Source organism: Solanum dulcamara, chromosome 2, assembly GCF_947179165.1.
Source record: "Solanum dulcamara chromosome 2, daSolDulc1.2, whole genome shotgun sequence".
In the NCBI taxonomy this organism is placed as follows: domain Eukaryota; kingdom Viridiplantae; phylum Streptophyta; class Magnoliopsida; order Solanales; family Solanaceae; genus Solanum; species Solanum dulcamara.
The window spans coordinates 75,019,683-75,039,945 of record NC_077238.1 but is presented as its reverse complement, the minus strand read 5'-3'; the positions used below and the strand labels follow the sequence as shown (position 1 = coordinate 75,039,945).

General features: G+C 30.8%; 1 protein-coding gene across 1 annotated transcript; it reads right to left on the bottom strand.

The window, feature by feature from the left end:
• Positions 1 to 13,332: 13,332 nt before the first annotated feature.
• LOC129880749 (dnaJ protein homolog 2-like) lies at positions 13,333 to 18,152 on the bottom strand. Its single transcript, XM_055954930.1, has 8 exons — positions 17,996 to 18,152; positions 16,525 to 16,692; positions 16,190 to 16,376; positions 15,906 to 16,047; positions 14,630 to 14,763; positions 14,399 to 14,541; positions 13,916 to 14,114; positions 13,333 to 13,831 (listed from the first exon to the last, which is right to left on the bottom strand). The coding sequence occupies exons 2-8, from the start codon at positions 16,672 to 16,674 to the stop codon at positions 13,500 to 13,502; spliced, it is 1,287 nt and encodes a 428-aa protein (XP_055810905.1). The 5' UTR covers positions 16,675 to 16,692; positions 17,996 to 18,152; the 3' UTR covers positions 13,333 to 13,499.
• Between the last annotated feature and the right edge of the window lie 2,111 nt (positions 18,153 to 20,263).

Genomic DNA, 20,263 nt, shown 5'->3' with positions numbered 1-20,263 from the left:
TCTCATGAAATCCATACCCAAAAAGTTAGTATATCGGTGCGACACCCAATCTAATAGTTAGTATGTGTCGAAATGTGACACCCGATTTAATAAGTATGTTGAAATGTGGCATCCGATCCAATATCACAATCACAAACACAATCACAATCCACAACGAATAGTTCACATACTTGCACAATCAAGTAACAGGTTCATTACATGCAATTGTGCACAAATAGTCATTTCATTGGTTTCATTCTATCTTTCCCTTTATTAACAATATTTCATCAAGCATTCTTTATTCAAGGCATCACTTTTGGTAGAGCAAGTTCAAGATTATAAATTTCACGATCTCAAAATTACAGACCAATCAGAACAACATATCAATCACCCTACCACTATAATTCAATGTGGAAAATATCACAACATTATTCAATCACTATTAAGAGTTTCTCTATGATATACGCTAAACCATAACCTACAACCACAGGTAATCCAATAGGTTCATGGTATGAAGTTTATCAACATTAAGTCATTCACATTCACCATTTATTTTATGATACACATTAATTAAGTAATTCATAGAGAATAATCAGTATAAACACCCACAATTTTGTATAAGCTTATCACTATATGCATCAATAACCCATAATCTCCAAGTTTCAAAATTCCATTATGACCCAGCTATTATCTACACTTAATCTTACAATAGTCATTGGCCTTCTAAACATTTTCACTAAGGTTAACATTCAAAGATTTGACCTGTATCACTAGTCATATAATAATCATGACCCACAATATACATTCCAGTCTGAACAAGAATTGACAATCATTTAACCATCCATACTCTCTGTCCGAAGGCCTAGGCATGAAATCTCCAGTCAATCTATATTATATTAAGCAATGGGAATGAATTTATAACTACTTAATTGAAAAAAACTAGCCTACTTAGGCGCCAAACAATTGTAGAAGGATTATAGCATGATCTCTAACTTTCGGAAGGACAAACTATGGATACGAGCCTGAAATCCGTGGGTTATAGCATTTCTTGAACTAGAATTCCCTTCTTCCCTTCTTGTCACGACCCGACCTAAGGCCTAGTTGTAACACGATGATTGAAACCCCGAAGAACTCCAACCAAGCCTCTTGTACATATTATAAGCATTAATAGGGTAAAGCAAAAGTGGAAACATCATAAGAGAGTCTAAACCATGATTAGTAAATGAAGAATGTCACATGACAACATAGACTCAAAACAATTGTCCAACTAGATGCCTCTACACATGAGTATGGGCGAGGGCTAAGACATGTCTCTAATTCACTCTCAATATGAAACATAACAAAAGTCTTTAAAAACAGTAACAAACTTGATGAATAGTCCCCGATAAATGAGGACTCACCATACTTCCGTTGCATAGAAAAGCTTACTAGCTACGTGGACGAATATGATCTTCAACCTCAACCCCTAAATTATGAGACAATGTAGACAAAAGTATGCATTAGTACGTTGGAATGTACTAAGTATGTAGGCAATACAATGCATAGAAAACCATGTTTGTACAAATGACCATTTTACATAGCATGATAGGAGAAGTAGTCAAAAATCATAAGTAGTCTTTAAGAAGGACCAATGCATAATAAACCATAAGAGTATCATGTAAAGTAAAAGATAAGATTAGTCATTTACAATATAAAAAGACCATACATATGTGGGATAGAAACCATAACCGACAATAAGACCATGCGAGCTATAACATGAAATCCCAATGTTGCCCCTACATCGGAGGAAAGAGGAATCTACTTGCCAAGGTAGACTCTACCCCGCTAGGCGGGTCATGCGTATGCTATATGTGGATCCACTAGCTAGGCCAAAAAGGCAATCCTATGGTGGCACGTAGTTATGAGACAAGAGACTTTATATAAGAACCCCATACTTCGAGCCCCCACTTCAAGTCCATATTCGGTACTAAGTCAAATCCCACGAAATACATACATAGCATAAAAATCATAACTACATATATCATAGTCATGATCATAGGTTTGAAATCATAGAGTAGCTCATTTTCATAACATACTTGTAATATGAAAATTGTCCTTTCATCATTACAATCATACATACATAGACATAATTCATACTTAGCAAATTCATGATCATAGCTTGTACTTGAAATAGGGTAACACATGAATGCATGATAAATTGATTTGAAAATCATGTAATTGACTTGGAAACATGCATGATCATAAACTTTATATCAGCCCATACATAATTCATATAGATAATATTATTAGAAAGTATAATTGAAAATACTCATATTTTACATCATGAACCCTAGAGATCAAAATAGAAGAATTCATGGAAGGACTCTTCAATTTAATGCAATAACCATTAATTTATATTAAAATAGACTCATGATCATACTTTGAATTATAATTCATGCAATATGAGTATGAGATCATAAGACCCATAAAATACCATACTTTAATTTGATAGAAAACCTTGAAAAATTTATTGGAATTCATGGATAAAAGAATTCATAAATCAATACTCACATACCTTAAGTAAGAAGACCAAATAATTTGGAAGAACTTGAGAGTTTTGATGGAGAGCTTGAGTGAATTTACTTGAAGTCTTCAATGGAGCCTTTGAGAGTCTTTTGTAGAGAGAGAAATATTTTAGTAGGTTAATTATAGAAGAATGAAAAGAATTAGAGGTTTAGGTTAATTTATAGAGTTGAATTAGGTCCTAAAAACGTCTAGGTTCATTAGCTAACAATTTAGGAAAAGTCTAAAACGCCCTTACTAAAAATCCAACTCGGCCAGAAAACCCTTGCCAGGTCCGCGACGCGGAGGCAAGCAAGTCCGCGACACGGACTTGTCGCAGACCTTTTTGGTTTGCGTAGTTCCTTGATAAATCTATATTTCGATCTACGGGTCCTAAAAATCCACTGAGACTATTTTTCTACAGGTTTTGACCCTCTGATCGATATTCCGAGCTCGGATTTTCCAAAAAGATTAAGGATAATGCATTACTTGAGCGGCCTATTCCTAAGGCATTCTTAAGGCACTTATGAGCATTTTGAGAGATGTTACACTTCTCTCCAAGCCTAAAAAAGCTTTTTGGGGGTTTCTAAGTTAACCCTCATCTATTTTGGCGCTTAAAGGAAGAAGGATAATAAAAATCCGTGGGTTATAGCCTTCCTTGCACTAGAATTCCCTTCTTCCCTTCTCTCCAAGCCTAGAGTAACTTTTTGGGGGTTTCTAAGTTAACCCTCATCTATTTTGGCACTTAAGGGAAGAAGGAGATAATAAAAATCCTTCCTTTTTTAATTCTGGCCCGTCAAATCCCGCTACAGCGGCCTAATTCCCGCCACAACGGCCTCAACACGGCAGTGCTCAGTAAAATGGGCATAACTTTTACTCCGAGCTCCAAATGAGGTTACTCGGCGGCGTTGAAAAGAAGACTCATAGACATTTAATTTGATAGGTTACGGAACACCTAATTCATTATAGGCTAAGAGCTATAGTCGTTTCAAATTGACCTTAGTTTAAACTCAAGCCTGAAACTAAATCGGAAAGACACTTTTAACTCAACTTTTAGATCGGAATATTGTACGACCTTAATTCACAACTAATGTACTCGCATATCAAAGAATTGATCCTAATCTTATGAAGAATGAGATTCATAACCTTTACCGCAAATATTTTTAATAACGACGGAATAGATCGTTACAATTAGGATATTTAGTTAATGAAGAATATTTTGTTTTTAAGAGATTCAAAATTTGGTAGTAAGTTTAACGATTCTTCCGCTGCATTAAGGTACATAATTTGTTATTCTTGTTCCTTAATTTTTTTTCCTTACATCGGTATCAAAGTCATTGTTGTGTGTTCTATTGATATGAATATACTATTACATTGAATATGTCTTCAAAATTTACATTTTCAAAATCAGCTTGTTTAATTTAGGTCTTACCATTGATATATTATTCATGTAAATAGATTAAAAACGAATGAAATATGAATTTTTAAAGTTAGGCTGAAATTTATTTATTTTTTAAAAAAACTACGATCTATAATTTAATTTTTGAGATCATTTGTTTGAATTTTCGCAGAAATTTATATTTTCAGAATCTACTTGTTTAGGACTTTTCGTTAATATATTATTTTAATGAAGTAAAAATGAGTAAGATATGATATTTTAAAGTTAGACATGAAAATTACATGATGATATGAGTTTTCACTCATGAGTTAGCAACTTTTTGATCTACACTTTTGATAACAAATATTTTGATAGAAAGATCTTTCGATCATTAAGTCTTCAAGCAATTTCTGATATTCATTAATTTAGACTTTCAACTCCTTCTTATCACACATATGTCATTAATAAAACTTCTTGAGTCTATTTTTTTTTGTTTGTTTTGCGACATCTTCAGCAGTGAATTTTTTGGTCAAAACTTCACAAATAACTCTTATTTCCTCACGCAATTATAAACACATTAAATAAATAGTTCACTAAAAATAATTTGTAATAACATACTTTATTGGTATCTTGCCATGATTATTGTATTTTGTATTGTAGAAGCAACAATGCATGCGGGTGTAACATCATGAATGTCGAATAGTGAAAATATACGTTCTTTTCATCGTTTTAATTTTTATTAGTGAAAATTTTGACTCATTAGAAAATGATTTGGCATATGATAGAATAGTCAGAACAAGAGAATATCTCATATTAAAGAATAAAATAATTCTTAATAAAGACGAGTTTCTATCTAATAAGGGTAAAAAAAGTGCTTACCAATTGAAAAGAAATTGCTAAATGAGTATTGCTTTACCCGTTGTCCATTTATTAATTAAGCTAATTAAAATTAGCCTAAATTAAATTCAACACATCCATTTGACATTTGTAACTGCACCCATTGATCCTAATTTAGATTTTGTATATTTATACAGAAAAATATAAAGAACTAACACATATATATTGGCAGCTTTGGGCTTTCAAAATCCCTCTGCGACTATACTAGGGATGTACCTGATTGGATTGATTCGAATTTTTTAGATATCAAATTAAATTATTTGTGTCGGATTTTTAAATTTATAAATCAAATCAAATTAATGAAACTCAGATTTTTTAACCTCGAGTTCTTTTGGGGTTTTTTTTCTGGATTTTTGTGTTTTTTCAGATTTTTCGATAAAGTATTCATACAAACATAAAATTAACTTGTGCTTCAAATATTTCTTTAGTCCTACCAAAATTAAACTAAGGTGTTTTCTTTAAGAAAATAACACAAAATATGAGATGAATGATGACACTAAAATATTCAACAAAAAAATAATAATGAAATCGCATAAAATAAATATTGTAAATTAATAAGTCATGATAAAAATGATCATAATTTAAAAGTACTAAATCATGCTAAAATAAGCCTATTAAGTATTAATTCTATGATTAAATATTAAAGGAAAACTAAAATTAGGTTATGTATTTTAGTTGTCTAAACCAATGTAAAACTAAAGAACAAATATTCAATATTATTATCATTCTTAGTGTTGAATTGATTATTTTTTGTTAGCATTAGTATCGATTTGATTTTGATTTGAGCTTTATTAGAGTTACAAATATCTATGAACTATAACCTTTATTGGACCATTTAAAATTCTAAGTTTCAAACTTTAAATAATACGTTTAGAGATAAAAACTATAAGAAATATATATAAATTATATCAAATTAAATATTTTTATGTATAAAATAAATTTTAAAATTATATGTATATAATGTCGGATTGATTTGCTCTCGAATTGACTTTTTTTAGTTTAAATCAAATCAAACCAAATCAAGTATAATCGAGTTTTGTTTTCAATATCAAATTAAGTCAAACCAAATCACTAATCAATTTTTTTTTTCAATTTGACTTAATTTGCGGTTTGATTCGATTTTTTATTCAATTTTATTCAACACTGGTGTAAATGATAAAGGATCTTCAACTTTGAAAACTTAACTATTTAAGTCCTTCTCAAAAAGTAAAAGTAAATGCAAAAATCATTTTGTTCTAGAGCACTTGATATTTATTACTACATTAAACATTATCGTAATAGTAGAACTAGTTTCGTACTATTAAAAAACCGAAACATTTGGTTTCCTGTGCTTGAATAAATGTTGTTTATTTTAGTTTATATTTAAATTCAAATAATTCAAATCTAAATGGTCCAGCCATCTTGTTAACTAATTGAGTTTAACTAACTGAGTTAATACACCAAACAATACCACATAAATTAGAATTGAGAAAATAATAGCTAAAAGCTCAAATTTTTGAAAACGATGTAACATAAATTAGAATAGTTGTTGGTTGAGAGAAGGGGTCAGAAGAACTGAAGTTAGCATGCCTCTATATGTTGTACATGTTTGTCTTGATCACCTTAATAATAGGAGATTCAATTCATGTCCCTACACTCTTTCATAGTATTCCTTTTGGGAAATGCAACCAAGAAAAGGTACTAAACATATATGGAAACTCATCTTATCTTTCTTATATTGTAGCTTTCATGCCTATATCACATTTAAAATCATAACATAATATATGATCAAAAAGTCTTTATGATTAACTTCGCTTATGCGAGTTTATATTGTCAATCTCAAACACGAATAAAAGATGAGGAATGCAGTGGGCAGACAGTTAGCATGCATTTAATTAGTTAATTCATGATGATTGATAAATCCTCATAAAACAAATTTTGATATTAAGACATAATTATTGTATTTTTATGTCCATGATAAATGACAATGGCAGAGCCAGGATTTTGACTAAGAGAATTCAAAATCTGAAGAAGTAGACACATGAACTAGTCGAAGGGGGTTCGACATCTACTATATATACATAAAAAAATATTTTAACCATGTATAAATAGTATAATTTTCCGTCAAAGAGGGTTCGGATGAACTCCCTGACCATAAGGTGGCTCCGCCACTGAATGATGATATCAGAAAGATATTTTTATTTCTCTTGCAGTTTACAGGCTTTTGAAATAACGGCCTAAAATTTTTTTTATAATTAAAATGAAAATGAAATGTTAGACTACAATTTAAAGTTTATCACTTATTGCGAACATTAGATCACTGTCTATAATATTTTATCTGTAAAATTAATAGCATATGAGCAAATATTAAATTCAAATCTAACAATAAACTGAAGGGTAGTTTTCAAAAGACTATACTAGCACAATTTTTAAAATAAAAATAAAATTTAAATAATAACCTAAAAAAAATAAAATATTTGCATAAATCAGCCCAATCCCCTAGTACAATATTTGTGTTGGTGCTCAATCCAAAAGTACCACTCTAGCTCTTTCAATATATTAGTACTAGTTTAAGATAGGGGACCTCCAATAGCCACTTACATATTTTTAGCTCTAAGGAAAATGAGCTTGTTTTGATATAATGGCTTATTTTATCAATCATTTGACTAGGTAAAATATACGGAGGATAAAAATTTATTTGTAATCAATATTTAGATCAAGTTAATAAATGTACAATATATGTACATAATTTTTCAGTATTTAATTATAATTATTTAACATGTATATTTACTTCATAATAAGAAATTTATATAGTTTATTAAAAACACCTGATATAGATAAGTACTTGCAAACATAGCTCACATTCGTCTAAAATGGTGAACAGTTTGACTTAGTTAATTTACTTAATTATGCGTTTGATATGTTTTTTTTCCAGATATTGACCAGATAATTTTTTAAGAGATTTCCTAAAATACGTTGGTATAGGTTCTAATTACTCAACACGGATATTTTGTGCGCTAATTACTTAATGCAGAATAATTGTATATCTTGTTTGAATTTGTCTTTAGATACATTGTATTCGATGCGCTTGACGTATGTATCTCGCTTAAAACTACATTTTTCGCTCGCCTCTCTTCCTTTCTCGTCCCTCTCCTTTTTTGTATTTGTGATTTACAATTTTAAGCATTTGTGTATCATGTATCAAATATGCATTAATATATCTAATGTATCTATATACAATATCAATTTCATTCGGTATCAATTGTTGTATTCAATAGCAATTTCATCCAGTGTATCCAATATTAATTTCATCTAGTGTATTCGATATTAATTTCATACAATGTATCCTATATAAAATATTCATTGATGTATCCAGTATATTTGTCCATAAATACAAATTGGTTCTGAGAGGATATTGATATATCTGATGTATCCGTGCAAAGATACATGTATTCGGTAGCATAGATATATGTATATGTTATCAATTATTCTCTGATACATTCCTCAAATAAACCAGTATCAAATATGCTCTAATATATTGTATATATACATGTATTCATGTATCTATACATGGATTTTGATAAAAGAAAAAAGAAGTGAACAAAAGTAAAAGGAAAAATAGTGCCTTTTAACTTCGTCTCATCTAACATCTATGCCCTAGCTCTAACTTTGGATGGGCACAAGTAGACACTTAAATTTGTATAAAGTTGAACAACAAGACACATGTTTCCTACATGTTGACTTACATGTTTTTAAAGGTTCACTTTATAAACTTACACATGTATGTTTAGTCTTCCATTCAGTAATCAGCTACGTCAAAGGTTCGCTTGGGACTAGTAATAATTTTCAAGTGCCAGCTACGTCGAGGGTATAGGCTCGGAGCGTGAGATATATAACCCTCAAATATGAGTAAGATTACGAGTTTAACATAATACATCGATAATTAAACGGTGAACTAGTTAATCTTGTAGGAAATTTGTGACTATTCACATGCTAAGAGATTTAAAAATAAGATGCACATTTCTAGAAATTGAAAATGTGCTTAACAAAATATCACAAGGACAAAAATTAAAACTTATCAATAATTAAGGAACTGAAAATATTATTAACCCTAATCAAACTTAATTCATCTAGCAATTAATTAGAAACTTATCGAGCTGCTAAAGCCAATGAAGTACAATAACAATGACGTAAATCATTAAAGTAAGAATGCAACTTTTCACCTATATTTTGTTTATTTTCGATGTACACATCTTTATCACGGTATTATTTTAGTAGTAATTTGAATAATTAATCAGCAAAGTACTTAAAAGTCTTAAATATCTTGTGACCTAAATAAGTTTCTTTGATGGATGAAGATGCGTGTATACTTTTCGAGTTTTCCAACTTTGGTAATAACTCCAAATTAATGAGTTATCTCAATCTCATCCAATATTGATCTTAATTAGGTTTCTTAGCTATAATTTGCATATTTACGGATTGTAAATATAGTTTAAGTTGTCTCGTTTGTATAATTTATGGGTTTGTAATGAATTTATATCAACACAAAACATATGAACTTTAAAAAGTTATACAAATTATATTATATAAAAGTACATTATACAAAATTTATCCAAATTATATTATAAAAATTTCGAATCATACAAACGTGTGAATTATACAAATTCAAACCGTAATTAATATTAAATATTAATGACGAATTATAAATTAGCTAAACTATAATTATGTTAACTAATTAACTAATATATATTTATTTATTTGCGTAATTTCCTCCTACTTAATAGCAAAGCTCATTGCTATCGATAAGCTAATCAAGTTGTTGACGGATTGACAAAAAAAAAATACTTCTCTTTTGAAAAGGATATGCCTAGTGTAGTTATTGGTGCATATTATCTTAGATGAAATTACCTAGCTACTATTAAGATTAGGTATGACAATGTCAATGCCTAGTTAAGTTGTAAGTTATTTATAATAATCACTTAGGGGTCATTTGGTCATTGGTTAGAGGAGATTCCCACATAATTTGCACCATGTTTGATAGAATTTCTTTTTGTAATGTATATATAATTCAAACACATTGACACATTATAGCATACATAATGGTGTTAATTGTGCTTGCATATGCATAATGAATCTCTCAAGAAGATAACCTCTTTTAAAGAAAGAAGTACAATATATATCTCTTGAAATCTCCATATCAAAGAATTTTTTTTGCGACTTTTAAATTTTTCAATCAAATTTCTTGCTCAATAATTTCTTTAGAATATTTATTTTTGTGATATTATTAACAGCAATAAATATATTGTCAACGTACAACAGTAAATAAATCACTGAGTTACCAGACGTCTTCTTGTGATACACACAATTATTAATGTACTTCTCAAGAATTCATATATAGTCGTTAATGCATCAAATTCTCTTATTTCACTATTTAAGAAATTGATTCAAATCATAAAAATATTTTTTCAGTTGATATACATGATTTTTTTTGCCTCAGCTAGGAAATCTAGACTAATCTATATAAATTGTCTTTTCTAGATCACAATACAAAATAACATTTTTTTACATCAAATTATTAAAGTTTCAAGTTGAATTGTGCACACGAATTGAGTTATGCCTCATGGTTGGAGAGAAAATTTTATTCTCGCGAAAGTACGTGCCGTACGATGAAAATAACATCAACGAAAACGACCCAAATATAGATGAGTTGTCAGAGTTTCAGTTATTAAAATATATTAATTAACAACAACATATCTGTATAATAATATATTAATTATTCTGTCAAATAAATACAAGTAAATATAAATAAAATAATCAGAGTTTTTTCGCCTTTAATCATCCAATATAAATAAATCAGTTATGGTTTGATGACTTGATCTGCTTTTTAGAAAAAGTGAAATCATTTGAAGGATCTCGGAAGTCAAGTTTGAAACTTAGATTTTTAGAAAAGAGCTATATTTGAGTGAATGATATCTCAAAAGGTATGGAATTCATATCTAAATTTGAGGTTGTTTCAGTGGAGATTTGAGTTACGTTTGGATTGAAATTCAATCTCGAAAAAGCAATTGAAGGAGGTCGAACCTCAAGTTTGATATGAAAGTCCATTACTTTTTTTAGGTGGTATGAAAGTCGATGTTAACTAGACAATAGCTATGTGTTTTCTGTTCGTTGTGAAAGGAACGCGTTTAGGAAAGTAGGGATCCTTCCTGCACATGTCTTCATTAATATTTCAAAAGTTAGATTAAATTTTCTATTGATGCTCAATCAAAAGGTTCTAAACTTTTGAATGGCAAGGTAGATTTAGTGTTATGTCCTTTTCTAGGGGAGGCACACCACCAAAAATATTTATTTTCACATAAGAAGAGTTCTTGCTTGTGAACCTATTTATTACTCATCCATTTTAAAATAATTAATTTTTTTTATTTTGTTTCAAATAAATGGTATGTTCTTTTAATTTTATATTTCTTTAAATAAAGAGAATTTTATATATAAAACCAAGAAACATAACTACTAAAGAATTACATCTTTTCAAGGTATTTATTAAGATTGTGTTAATAAAAATACATATTACTCCTTTCAAACTTTGACTTATCACGTCACTTTTCAAGAGTCATATTATATAAATTTTGATTAATATTTTAAGATGTATTTTTTATTATTTTAATATGAGAAAGATTGTCACTTATGATATTTTTCGTATAATTTTCGATTATTAAATATTGAATCAACTTAATTTAGTGTAAAGTTTCGAAAATTAATCAAATTAATTCTTGTAAAATAAAACGTGACAAATAAAAGTGAACAGATAAAAACAACGTGCATGTGTGTACATATTTATGCGTGGGCTTTTGTACATTTTTTTTAAGGAAAACGACGTTTTAATTTTGCATATACGAATGAGGTGAGCCATTCAGTTGCATCCATTAATTACAATAAGCAAAATTACCATCAGAGTCAACAAACTTTCTACTTATATATTAGTTTTTAAAAAAGTTTTAATTAATTAATTTTAAATCTTAAATTCGTCAATAAATTTAGAGAAACTATTAATACTTTTTGGGTGCAAACTGAAAAACATTAATGCACTAATAAATTTGTTCACTTTAGTGGATGATATTAACCTTAGGAAAGGCATATTTATCCACCATAAACCTAGAAGTGTCTTTTTCACTTTTATGATTCTCTTATTTTTATTTATTTGTTTAGAAAATAACTTAATTATTGAGGCAACGCTGAAATGGTTGAGATTCTTTTCATTCTTAATTAGAGGTTTTGAGTTTGAGTCCCTAACAATAAAAAGATTTTTTTATGAAGCGTCGCCCAAAATGGAAATTGCAATATGTGAATTCAAATATAGTCGGCACATACCGAACATTGAAAAAAGAGTCAAATATATCTCTACACTATCAGAATTATTTAAATATACTCCTTGCTATACTTTCGGTCCAAGCCTTCTTTTGTGATACTTTCGGTCTAAATATACTCATTTCATCTATTTTAACACAAATTTGCTTTTAATTTTTATGAATAAACACGTGTCAAGTTAAGAATCAAATGATTCACTCCGAAATCCATCCATTTAGTCCAATCCGAATTATTTTCTTTTATTTTTATCCTCTTCTCTTTTCAATACCCAAAGCATCAAAGTTTATTCTTTCACGACAAATTTCATTATTTTTTATCAAATTTTTAAAAAAACGCAGCAGTTTCTGAGTTTCTTGTTATTTTGTTTTAATCAAATGAATTGTAACAAAAGAATGAACTTCGATATAGGCCTAAGTTTGACATTACAACAATTGAAGTATGTGATAGATTAATGCTTATGTTTTCCAAAGAACATACTTTTATTAACTTATTTATATTTTCATGTATATCTGATTTTTTTTTATGGACCAATATATAAATTTTAATAACCGCGAGACTGCAAAAATGTTGCCTACACTTTCTCCAATGTAGAAAGGAAACACTACAAAACCCTCAATAAAGGCAAAGAGGTTAAAGTTTGAAATACCACGACTTATTCCGAAAGAGAATGAATGCTAAAAATAGCAAAATCGCATCAACCAAAAAATTCTACCCGAACTTAATCCAATCCTATAAAAGATAGGTACAGGTCAAGCAACTCTTATAAATAGATAGGATAGAAAAAATCGAGATAACATAGGCGAAAGGAAAATCCAACTCCTGCCTAGTAGAGAGCATACTTTTATTTACTTGTGATTTCAATAATTGAGCTGGAATGAGGCTACAAACAGTATGCATCGCTCTGCAAAATTTGCTGTAGTTATTAATCGCGCACAAACAACAAAATTACTATCAGTGATGCAACAATTCGTGCTCTAGATACAGGAATTCCCGTTGTATCTGTTGTTGTATCACAAATACAAAGGGAGCAAATTTCAGAAACTGCTGATACATCTGGTTATCGTCGAGACTATCGCCATGTTTGATAATTAGACCTCAAACTATAGCTATTTTTTAAGATTTCCCACTCCTATACTACTAGCTAAGGAATGATAGAAACATGCAACGACAAAGAGTTCAGAAAGCCCAATTAAGATAGCAATGAACTTTAGGACCAAAAAAACTGCATTGAGATCACCACACCAAACTGAAGCAGAACCAAAAAGAAACCAGTTAATTCCTACCTAACCAAAACAGCCAACAGAGAGCATAAGGCAAAATTGGGGACTCAACCAAAAGACCACTACTGTATATGGAAATTCTATTGTTGGTTACAATTGACACGACGCAGATTTGGCTCATCATCATCGTCATCTGTATCATAAGCCTCCTGTCTACGTCGCTGCTCCTTGCGTCTCATTTCTTCCTCCATGTTGATGTCATGCATAGTGGTTTCCTCACACTTATCCAACTCCATATCAGAAGAGCGCTTCCCTAGTCTTGGTGGCAGAATAGCCTCAAGAGTGTGGCATTTCTCAGGCGAAAGAAATCCAGATTCTGGAAATTCCACATTGAAATGGATATAAAGCCGACCCTTAATGAATGGCCTCCCATAATGGGGCATTCCTTCATCATTTATCGCCTTATATTGATCTGCAAGAGACAACGAAATGATCCCCATAAATAAATCACATCTCACTTCACAAGTAATTAAGCACAGACTAGAGAATTCCTTACCAGGCTTTATAACTTCTCCGGGGTTAGCTTTGATCTGAAGCTGCCTTCCATCAAGATGAGTCAGGACAAACTGAAAGCCACACAGAGCTTCTGTCAAACTAAGATTGTGTTCCACATAAAGATCGTCAGACTTACGCCTGAATTTCAAGTGACTCTTCTGTTGTAATACAAAAATGACATTGCCGGTGATGGTATCTGGCTGCATATAACCACAAAACAACTATGAGAAACGAAATACCACCTCCCAAAATGTAAGAGGAAGTCACATACAGAAAAAGGAAAGCAGATAGGACTGACGATATTGTGTATTAGTGACAAGGATTTATATTCAATTCAAAGTCCTGCACTGACTTCAAAATTTACAGATTTGAATAGATTAAGACTTGGAAAAAAGGATCCATTTTTGTTAGCAAACATTGCCTAGAAACTGTGGACGCACAATTTAACATGTATTGGGGAATTGCATAGCAAAAAAACGCTTACAGCTTCATCAGCTTCCCCGTTGAAAACAATCTTCTGACCGTGTAACATCCCTTTCTCAACATTCACTTCTAATACTTTCTTTTCTTGTGTAATTTTGTTTCCCTTGCACTGAGGACACCTATCCCTCTCATTTATAAGCTCTCCTGTATTAACAAAGAAAGACTCGTAGCAATTAATTTTTTTCCTCTACATTCTAGACTGAAAATTAGAATTGCAGGAAAATCTCATTACCTGAGCCTCGGCACTCGGAACAAACATGTTGCATCTGTTGAATCATGCCTGGGGCTATCTGTCTAGTTGTAACACGCATTCCAGTACCTTGACATCCATAACATCTTCCAGAAGCTCCACTCTTTGAACCTTTCCTGATAATGCAAGTAAATCATATAAAAGTTGTAAATATGCACCAGTGAAGTTTCAATAAAACATACATGTGAAGAGCAAGTTAATGCATAAGCAACCCAATAAATAAAAAAGCCTATTAAGACGAGCTAAACTAATAAATATGGATTTGTGTAAGCCCTCGAATATCTCATTCAGATTGCAAATGTTCTGGTAGAGAACATAGACCGATACAATGAAACACGTGACTTTTTCGAAGAGGTAAATATATAACAATTTCTATCAGACAATTCTTTGTTCTGAACATTATGAGGCCATAAAATTCAAATTTTGCAACACCGCAAAATTAGATCCAAGCCTTTTTGTGTCCTACAAAATACTGTTAAAGCATCTATAGGGAGTGGAAAGAGCCAAGACTATAGAAATCCTGCCTCTAACAGTCTTATCTTGTAGAGAAGTCTCTTCTCCCTTCCCATTTAGAATTTGGTCAAACCATTGGGACGAACACCTGCATTAATACATGTTCTCGTCTCCAACAAGTGATTAATCTATAAAAAGATATCATTTTGTTACAGAGATAAAACTAGCAGAAAGTTAGTAAACCCAAATTTTCCTATAGAAGGGTTTGTAAATGCGAAGAATTCCAAAAGTATCTAGCACTCTGTGTCGGACATTTGTTCAAAGGGTGGTCGATTTTTAGACTCAAATGCAAAGTCTGCCTAAAATTTGGTGATTGTATTTCTCAGGAATACGTACATGCAACCAATCTGCAGTAGGAAAATTAAGAGAGGGCTCAACGGTAGTGACTTAATTACACAAGGACGAACCTATTGATTATGCCCAGGTTTACTTGACACAAATCAAAAACTAATGCTTCGACAATCATAATTCAATCTAAAATTACTTCAGACAGGATCAGTGGAGAGACAAAACAAAAGAAGAAAACAGTCACCGGTTTATACATCTGTATACATAGAGAATTCACATTCTTTCTCTATTGTACTCCCAATTTGTTCAATTCAGATATGTTCAAAGACAGAAGTTGGTATTGGTTTTCAGCCTAAGTGGGAACAGAAGAATTTTAAATACAATATCATCATTCAACACATTTATTTACAGACAGTAGTAAATGAAAGAAGTCATATAATTAAAGAAAGAGAAATACCCTTTACATTTTGGACAAAATATGTTCCGTGAAAGAGAGAGCTTTTTTGTTGTGCCATTGTACAAGTCCTCCAGTGAAACCCTTAGAGTATGCACTACATCTGCACCTTGTTTCTTTCTGCTGCCTCTGAAGCTACTACCACCTGGGATAACCAAGGCAGAGAGATGTTTCAACAATAAAATTTGCAAAGATAATAAACACAAAGAGGAATTTAACAGCCCCCACCCCCCTCCTCTTGCAGGGTACCTTTCCCAAGAGGGAGATGGGCCGTTAATGGTTATTACCGCCAAAAGCCCCACCAAAAGCTCCACCAAAACCTCCACCAAAGAACGACTCAAATATGTCAAATGGGTTGTGACCACCACCACCACCACCCATTCCTTCTTTAAGGGCATCTTCACCATACTGATCATAAACTTCTCTCTTCTCTGGATCACTTAGAACTTCATATGCTTGACCCAACTCCTTGAACTGAGTGGAGACAAAACAGGACATATATACATATGACGAAAAAGAAAATAAGCATCAGAATCAAAAGGTTCCCTTGGTATAGATACAACATATCTGGAATAGCAACATGCAGAGAATTTTAATTGCACATGCGAGAAGGGGAACTCACTTTTTCAGGGTCCCCACCCTTGTCCGGATGATTCTTTATGGCAGCTTTTCTGTATGCTTTTTTAAGTTCATCTTGACTGGAATTTTTTGGAACACCAAGAACCTCATAATACTTGGAGTTGTCGCTCCTCCTTGTACCCCGTCCAAACATTATGGATCACCTTAGAACCTGCACAAAAGTGCAATAATTTCATTTAATTCAACCATTATAGGACAAACTTATTATATAACGAAATCTGGATACTTCACATACTGTATGTGCAGTAAATAGGGAACTGAGATGTATTAATTACAAGTCAATTGGGGTAGGGAAGTATTAGAACTAGCAATCCAAAAAGTAGGTTAAGTTCCAACATGTAGCTCAAGCACGAAAATGATAGAACATAGATGACATTCCGTTAACAATCCTAAAGCCATGCTCTGAAAGGCAATGTTACTAAAAGCCATGATTTTATCGTATTAAATGACGGAGCAATCAAAACGATGTAGGGGTAAAATTTGCGTACACCCTCACCCTTCCTACCCTTCCCAGACCCCACTTGTGGGATCACATAGGTATGTTGTTGCTGGAGTAATCAAAATGAGGTTCGATCACCTCATAGGTGCAGCAACACTCTACAGAAAAGCGCAACTTCAAGTGGTGAGGCATAAGGTGATCCCAGCGAGAGGAGGTTATTCTTTGAATCTAACTTCAAAATTTGGGAAAAAGAGAAAAGAAAAAAAAGGAGGGTCTTATTTATTTGGATGATGGGGAAAAAGGATAGGATCTTTTCCCATTTAAATACCAAGATTCTTCTAGTATGCCAGTCCCCTTCTATTATTTTTGATTCTAGACTCCTTTTGCAGCTTCCTCCTTCAACTATCTTAGTATATCAATTAAACTAATCATATATGAAACCTACCAACAAACTTCTTTGGAGATAGCATTTAAATATCCCAACAAACTTTTCAAGGTTCTAAATCCCCTGTAAGTTTACCAAGACCTCTTTATGATTCTAACGGGTCGGAAAATTACGCCTTTTATACCTGATTAAAATTATTTTTTTATGTATATATTAGATGTTTGAATCCCCTTCCGCTTCTTATTTACTTCTACCTACTTTGAACCCCATGGTAAAAACACTGGCTCCGCCACTAACTAATACTACTTATCTTTCCACTGATGCAAAGAATCAAAATTATACATCTCTAAGCACACAAAGAACCTGAAAAAAAAGAAATTCACACAAATTGCAGCAAAGCTTCAAATCACCATAACTCAAGAATAAACAGGAACAAATAAGATACAGAAAAAAAAGAAACTAACTTTCTTAACAGCTGAACCAGTAAAAAGAACCCCAAATGATTATTTAAAAAAAAACATAAAAAAAGCTAACATACAATTCAAACAAACAACCCAAGAATCAGATTTTCAAGAAAACATCAATAGAAAAAGAAGAACTAAGATTTTTAGACACCAGAAGAAAAACTACCTCGAAATTCGAGAAGGGGTTTTCTGAAAGAGCGATAGAAAGAAGTTTGTTGTTATTTTACAAAGAGAGAAAAATGACAAGGGGAAGATGACATGTGTTTTTCCTTCTTCCGAGAGGTTTTTGGCTTCAGATTTTGGGCGGTGGCGTAACAGAAAATGCTGAGAAAATGAACAAAATGTAATTTTTTAAATTAAGAATCCGAGTTGGGATTGTGTTTGTACATACTCTTTGTAAATAATATTTAGAATTTGAACGTATTTTTTTGAAATTATGGGTGAAAATTATTTACATTCCTCAATTTTGATTTAAAAATTAAACTCCTTTTTCAACTTTGAAAGATAATTATTGGACATAAAAGAATTTTGATTGTTATTAGTAAAATATTTTTTAAATTATAATTTAAAATCTATTTACAATATAAATGAATAATCTTTTAAGAAATTATTATGACATATATATTTATTTTTTATTAAAAGAACATTGTATTATTCACATGTTTATAATATTATCACATTACAGTTACAGTTAATAATTTTTTTTTATTTTGCTCATTTGTTTCTTTTCTTATCTCTTCCCTTTCGGGCCGGATCGGATAAAGAAAGGAGCTAAAGAATGACATTAGGTTTAATTATATCTCAATCAATATTTCAAAGTAAAGTTGAAAAATGAAAATGATTTTCACCTAATGTGATGTATACCTCTCAGTTTTTAAAAACTCACAAAGTCTCAACTTGGCTAATTTACGCGAAACAGAAAATTATTCTTAATTATTTTTTTCCTAGTGTAAAGACCATACAATTTAAGAGCCCGTTTGGATGGGCTTATAAGTTGGTCAAATCAACTTATAAGCCCTTTTTAGCTTATTGTGGTATTTGCCTAATATCAACTTTAAGCCATAAAGTTTTTAAATTCAGCCCAAAACAAAAAGTTAGAATTCCTAACTTTTTGTTTTCTAAGTGCTTAAAGTCATTTTCTTTGACCATGAAAATTACTTTTATATCCCTTATATTTTAACTAAATTTCCAAACTAAACTTTTTATTTTTTTAACCCTAAAATTTACATTATTTTCCTTATTTCTTCGGCATAAGCACTTTTATTCAACCACTCAACTGATTATTTATAAAAATAACTTTCAGCACTTCAAAATTCTAAAAGCATTTCACACATAAAAAATATTTTTTAAGTCCATCCAAACGGGCTCTAAATCATTACATCTCCAACTGGTGGAAGTTTGGTTTGTTCTATATTTATTTATAACATATGATAGTCGAATAAAATATTGATACATGTTTTTCCTCTAAGTTACACTCCCTAGAAATTTGAGAACTTCATAGGATACTTTCTTTAATTTAGTGTTTTGTGTAAGACTTTTTTTTTTAATTATAGACTAAAGAAAGTTGCAATTTTCTTTTCAAATCGAACAAATTAAAGTTACTAAACTAAATAAACTGAATTCATCAAAAGGAGAAAAATTGAACCATATCAAATTAAATTAGGATACTGATATAATATTTTAACAAATTAATTATAAATTAAAGAAAGTTGCAATTTTCTTTCCAAATCGAACAAATCAAAGTTACCAAACTAAATAAAGTGAATTCATCAAAGGAGAAAAACTGACCCATATCAAATTAAATTAGGATACTGATATAATATTTTAACAGGATAATATAAATATAAAAAATTATTGAATCTAAATATCTGAAAATCGCACCATGTAGATTCACAAATATCACATTTGGTGGAAAATGATTCTAGAATTTGATTGATGAGGACTAGTATTAAGGTATGAACCATTTTCTTACTTGTAACACTATTGGTGTTCCTAGACCAACTCATCCATTACCACTACTTGTGGAAAAACATATTTAAATTATGGAGTATTATTATTTCCTTTATTTTTATTTGTATTAAAATACAGTTCAATATTGATTTTATCAAATATTTATTCTCAATTGATAACATATGTTTGTAGATCAACTCATCATCGAAGTATATTTTAATACAAATAAAATGATAGTTTAAGTAGATAAAAGGAAGAATAAATAATTGATGTATATAACAACAACATATTCAGTGAAATTTCACAAAGTGGATATTTGGAAGGGAAAACCTTATCATTACCTCATGGATATAGAGAAGCTGTTTTCGAAAGACCCTCGACTTAAGTGCAAACAAGTGATGTATGAAACTCCTAAAGAAATGATACTTCAAATGTGTTATTGACCTTTTTATTTTATTTTATTGATTTCTCATTTTATGTCTGA

Coding starts and splice junctions, on each gene's coding strand:
- LOC129880749 (XM_055954930.1), bottom strand. CDS start 16,674: ATGTTTGGACGGGGTACAAGGAGGAGCGACAACTCCAAGTATTATGAG. Junction 14,115..14,398: donor ACGGGGAAGCTGATGAAGCT/GTAAGCGTTTTT, acceptor GGTTATATGCAG/CCAGATACCATCACCGGCAA. Junction 13,832..13,915: donor CGGAGAAGTTATAAAGCCTG/GTAAGGAATTCT, acceptor TGTCTCTTGCAG/ATCAATATAAGGCGATAAAT.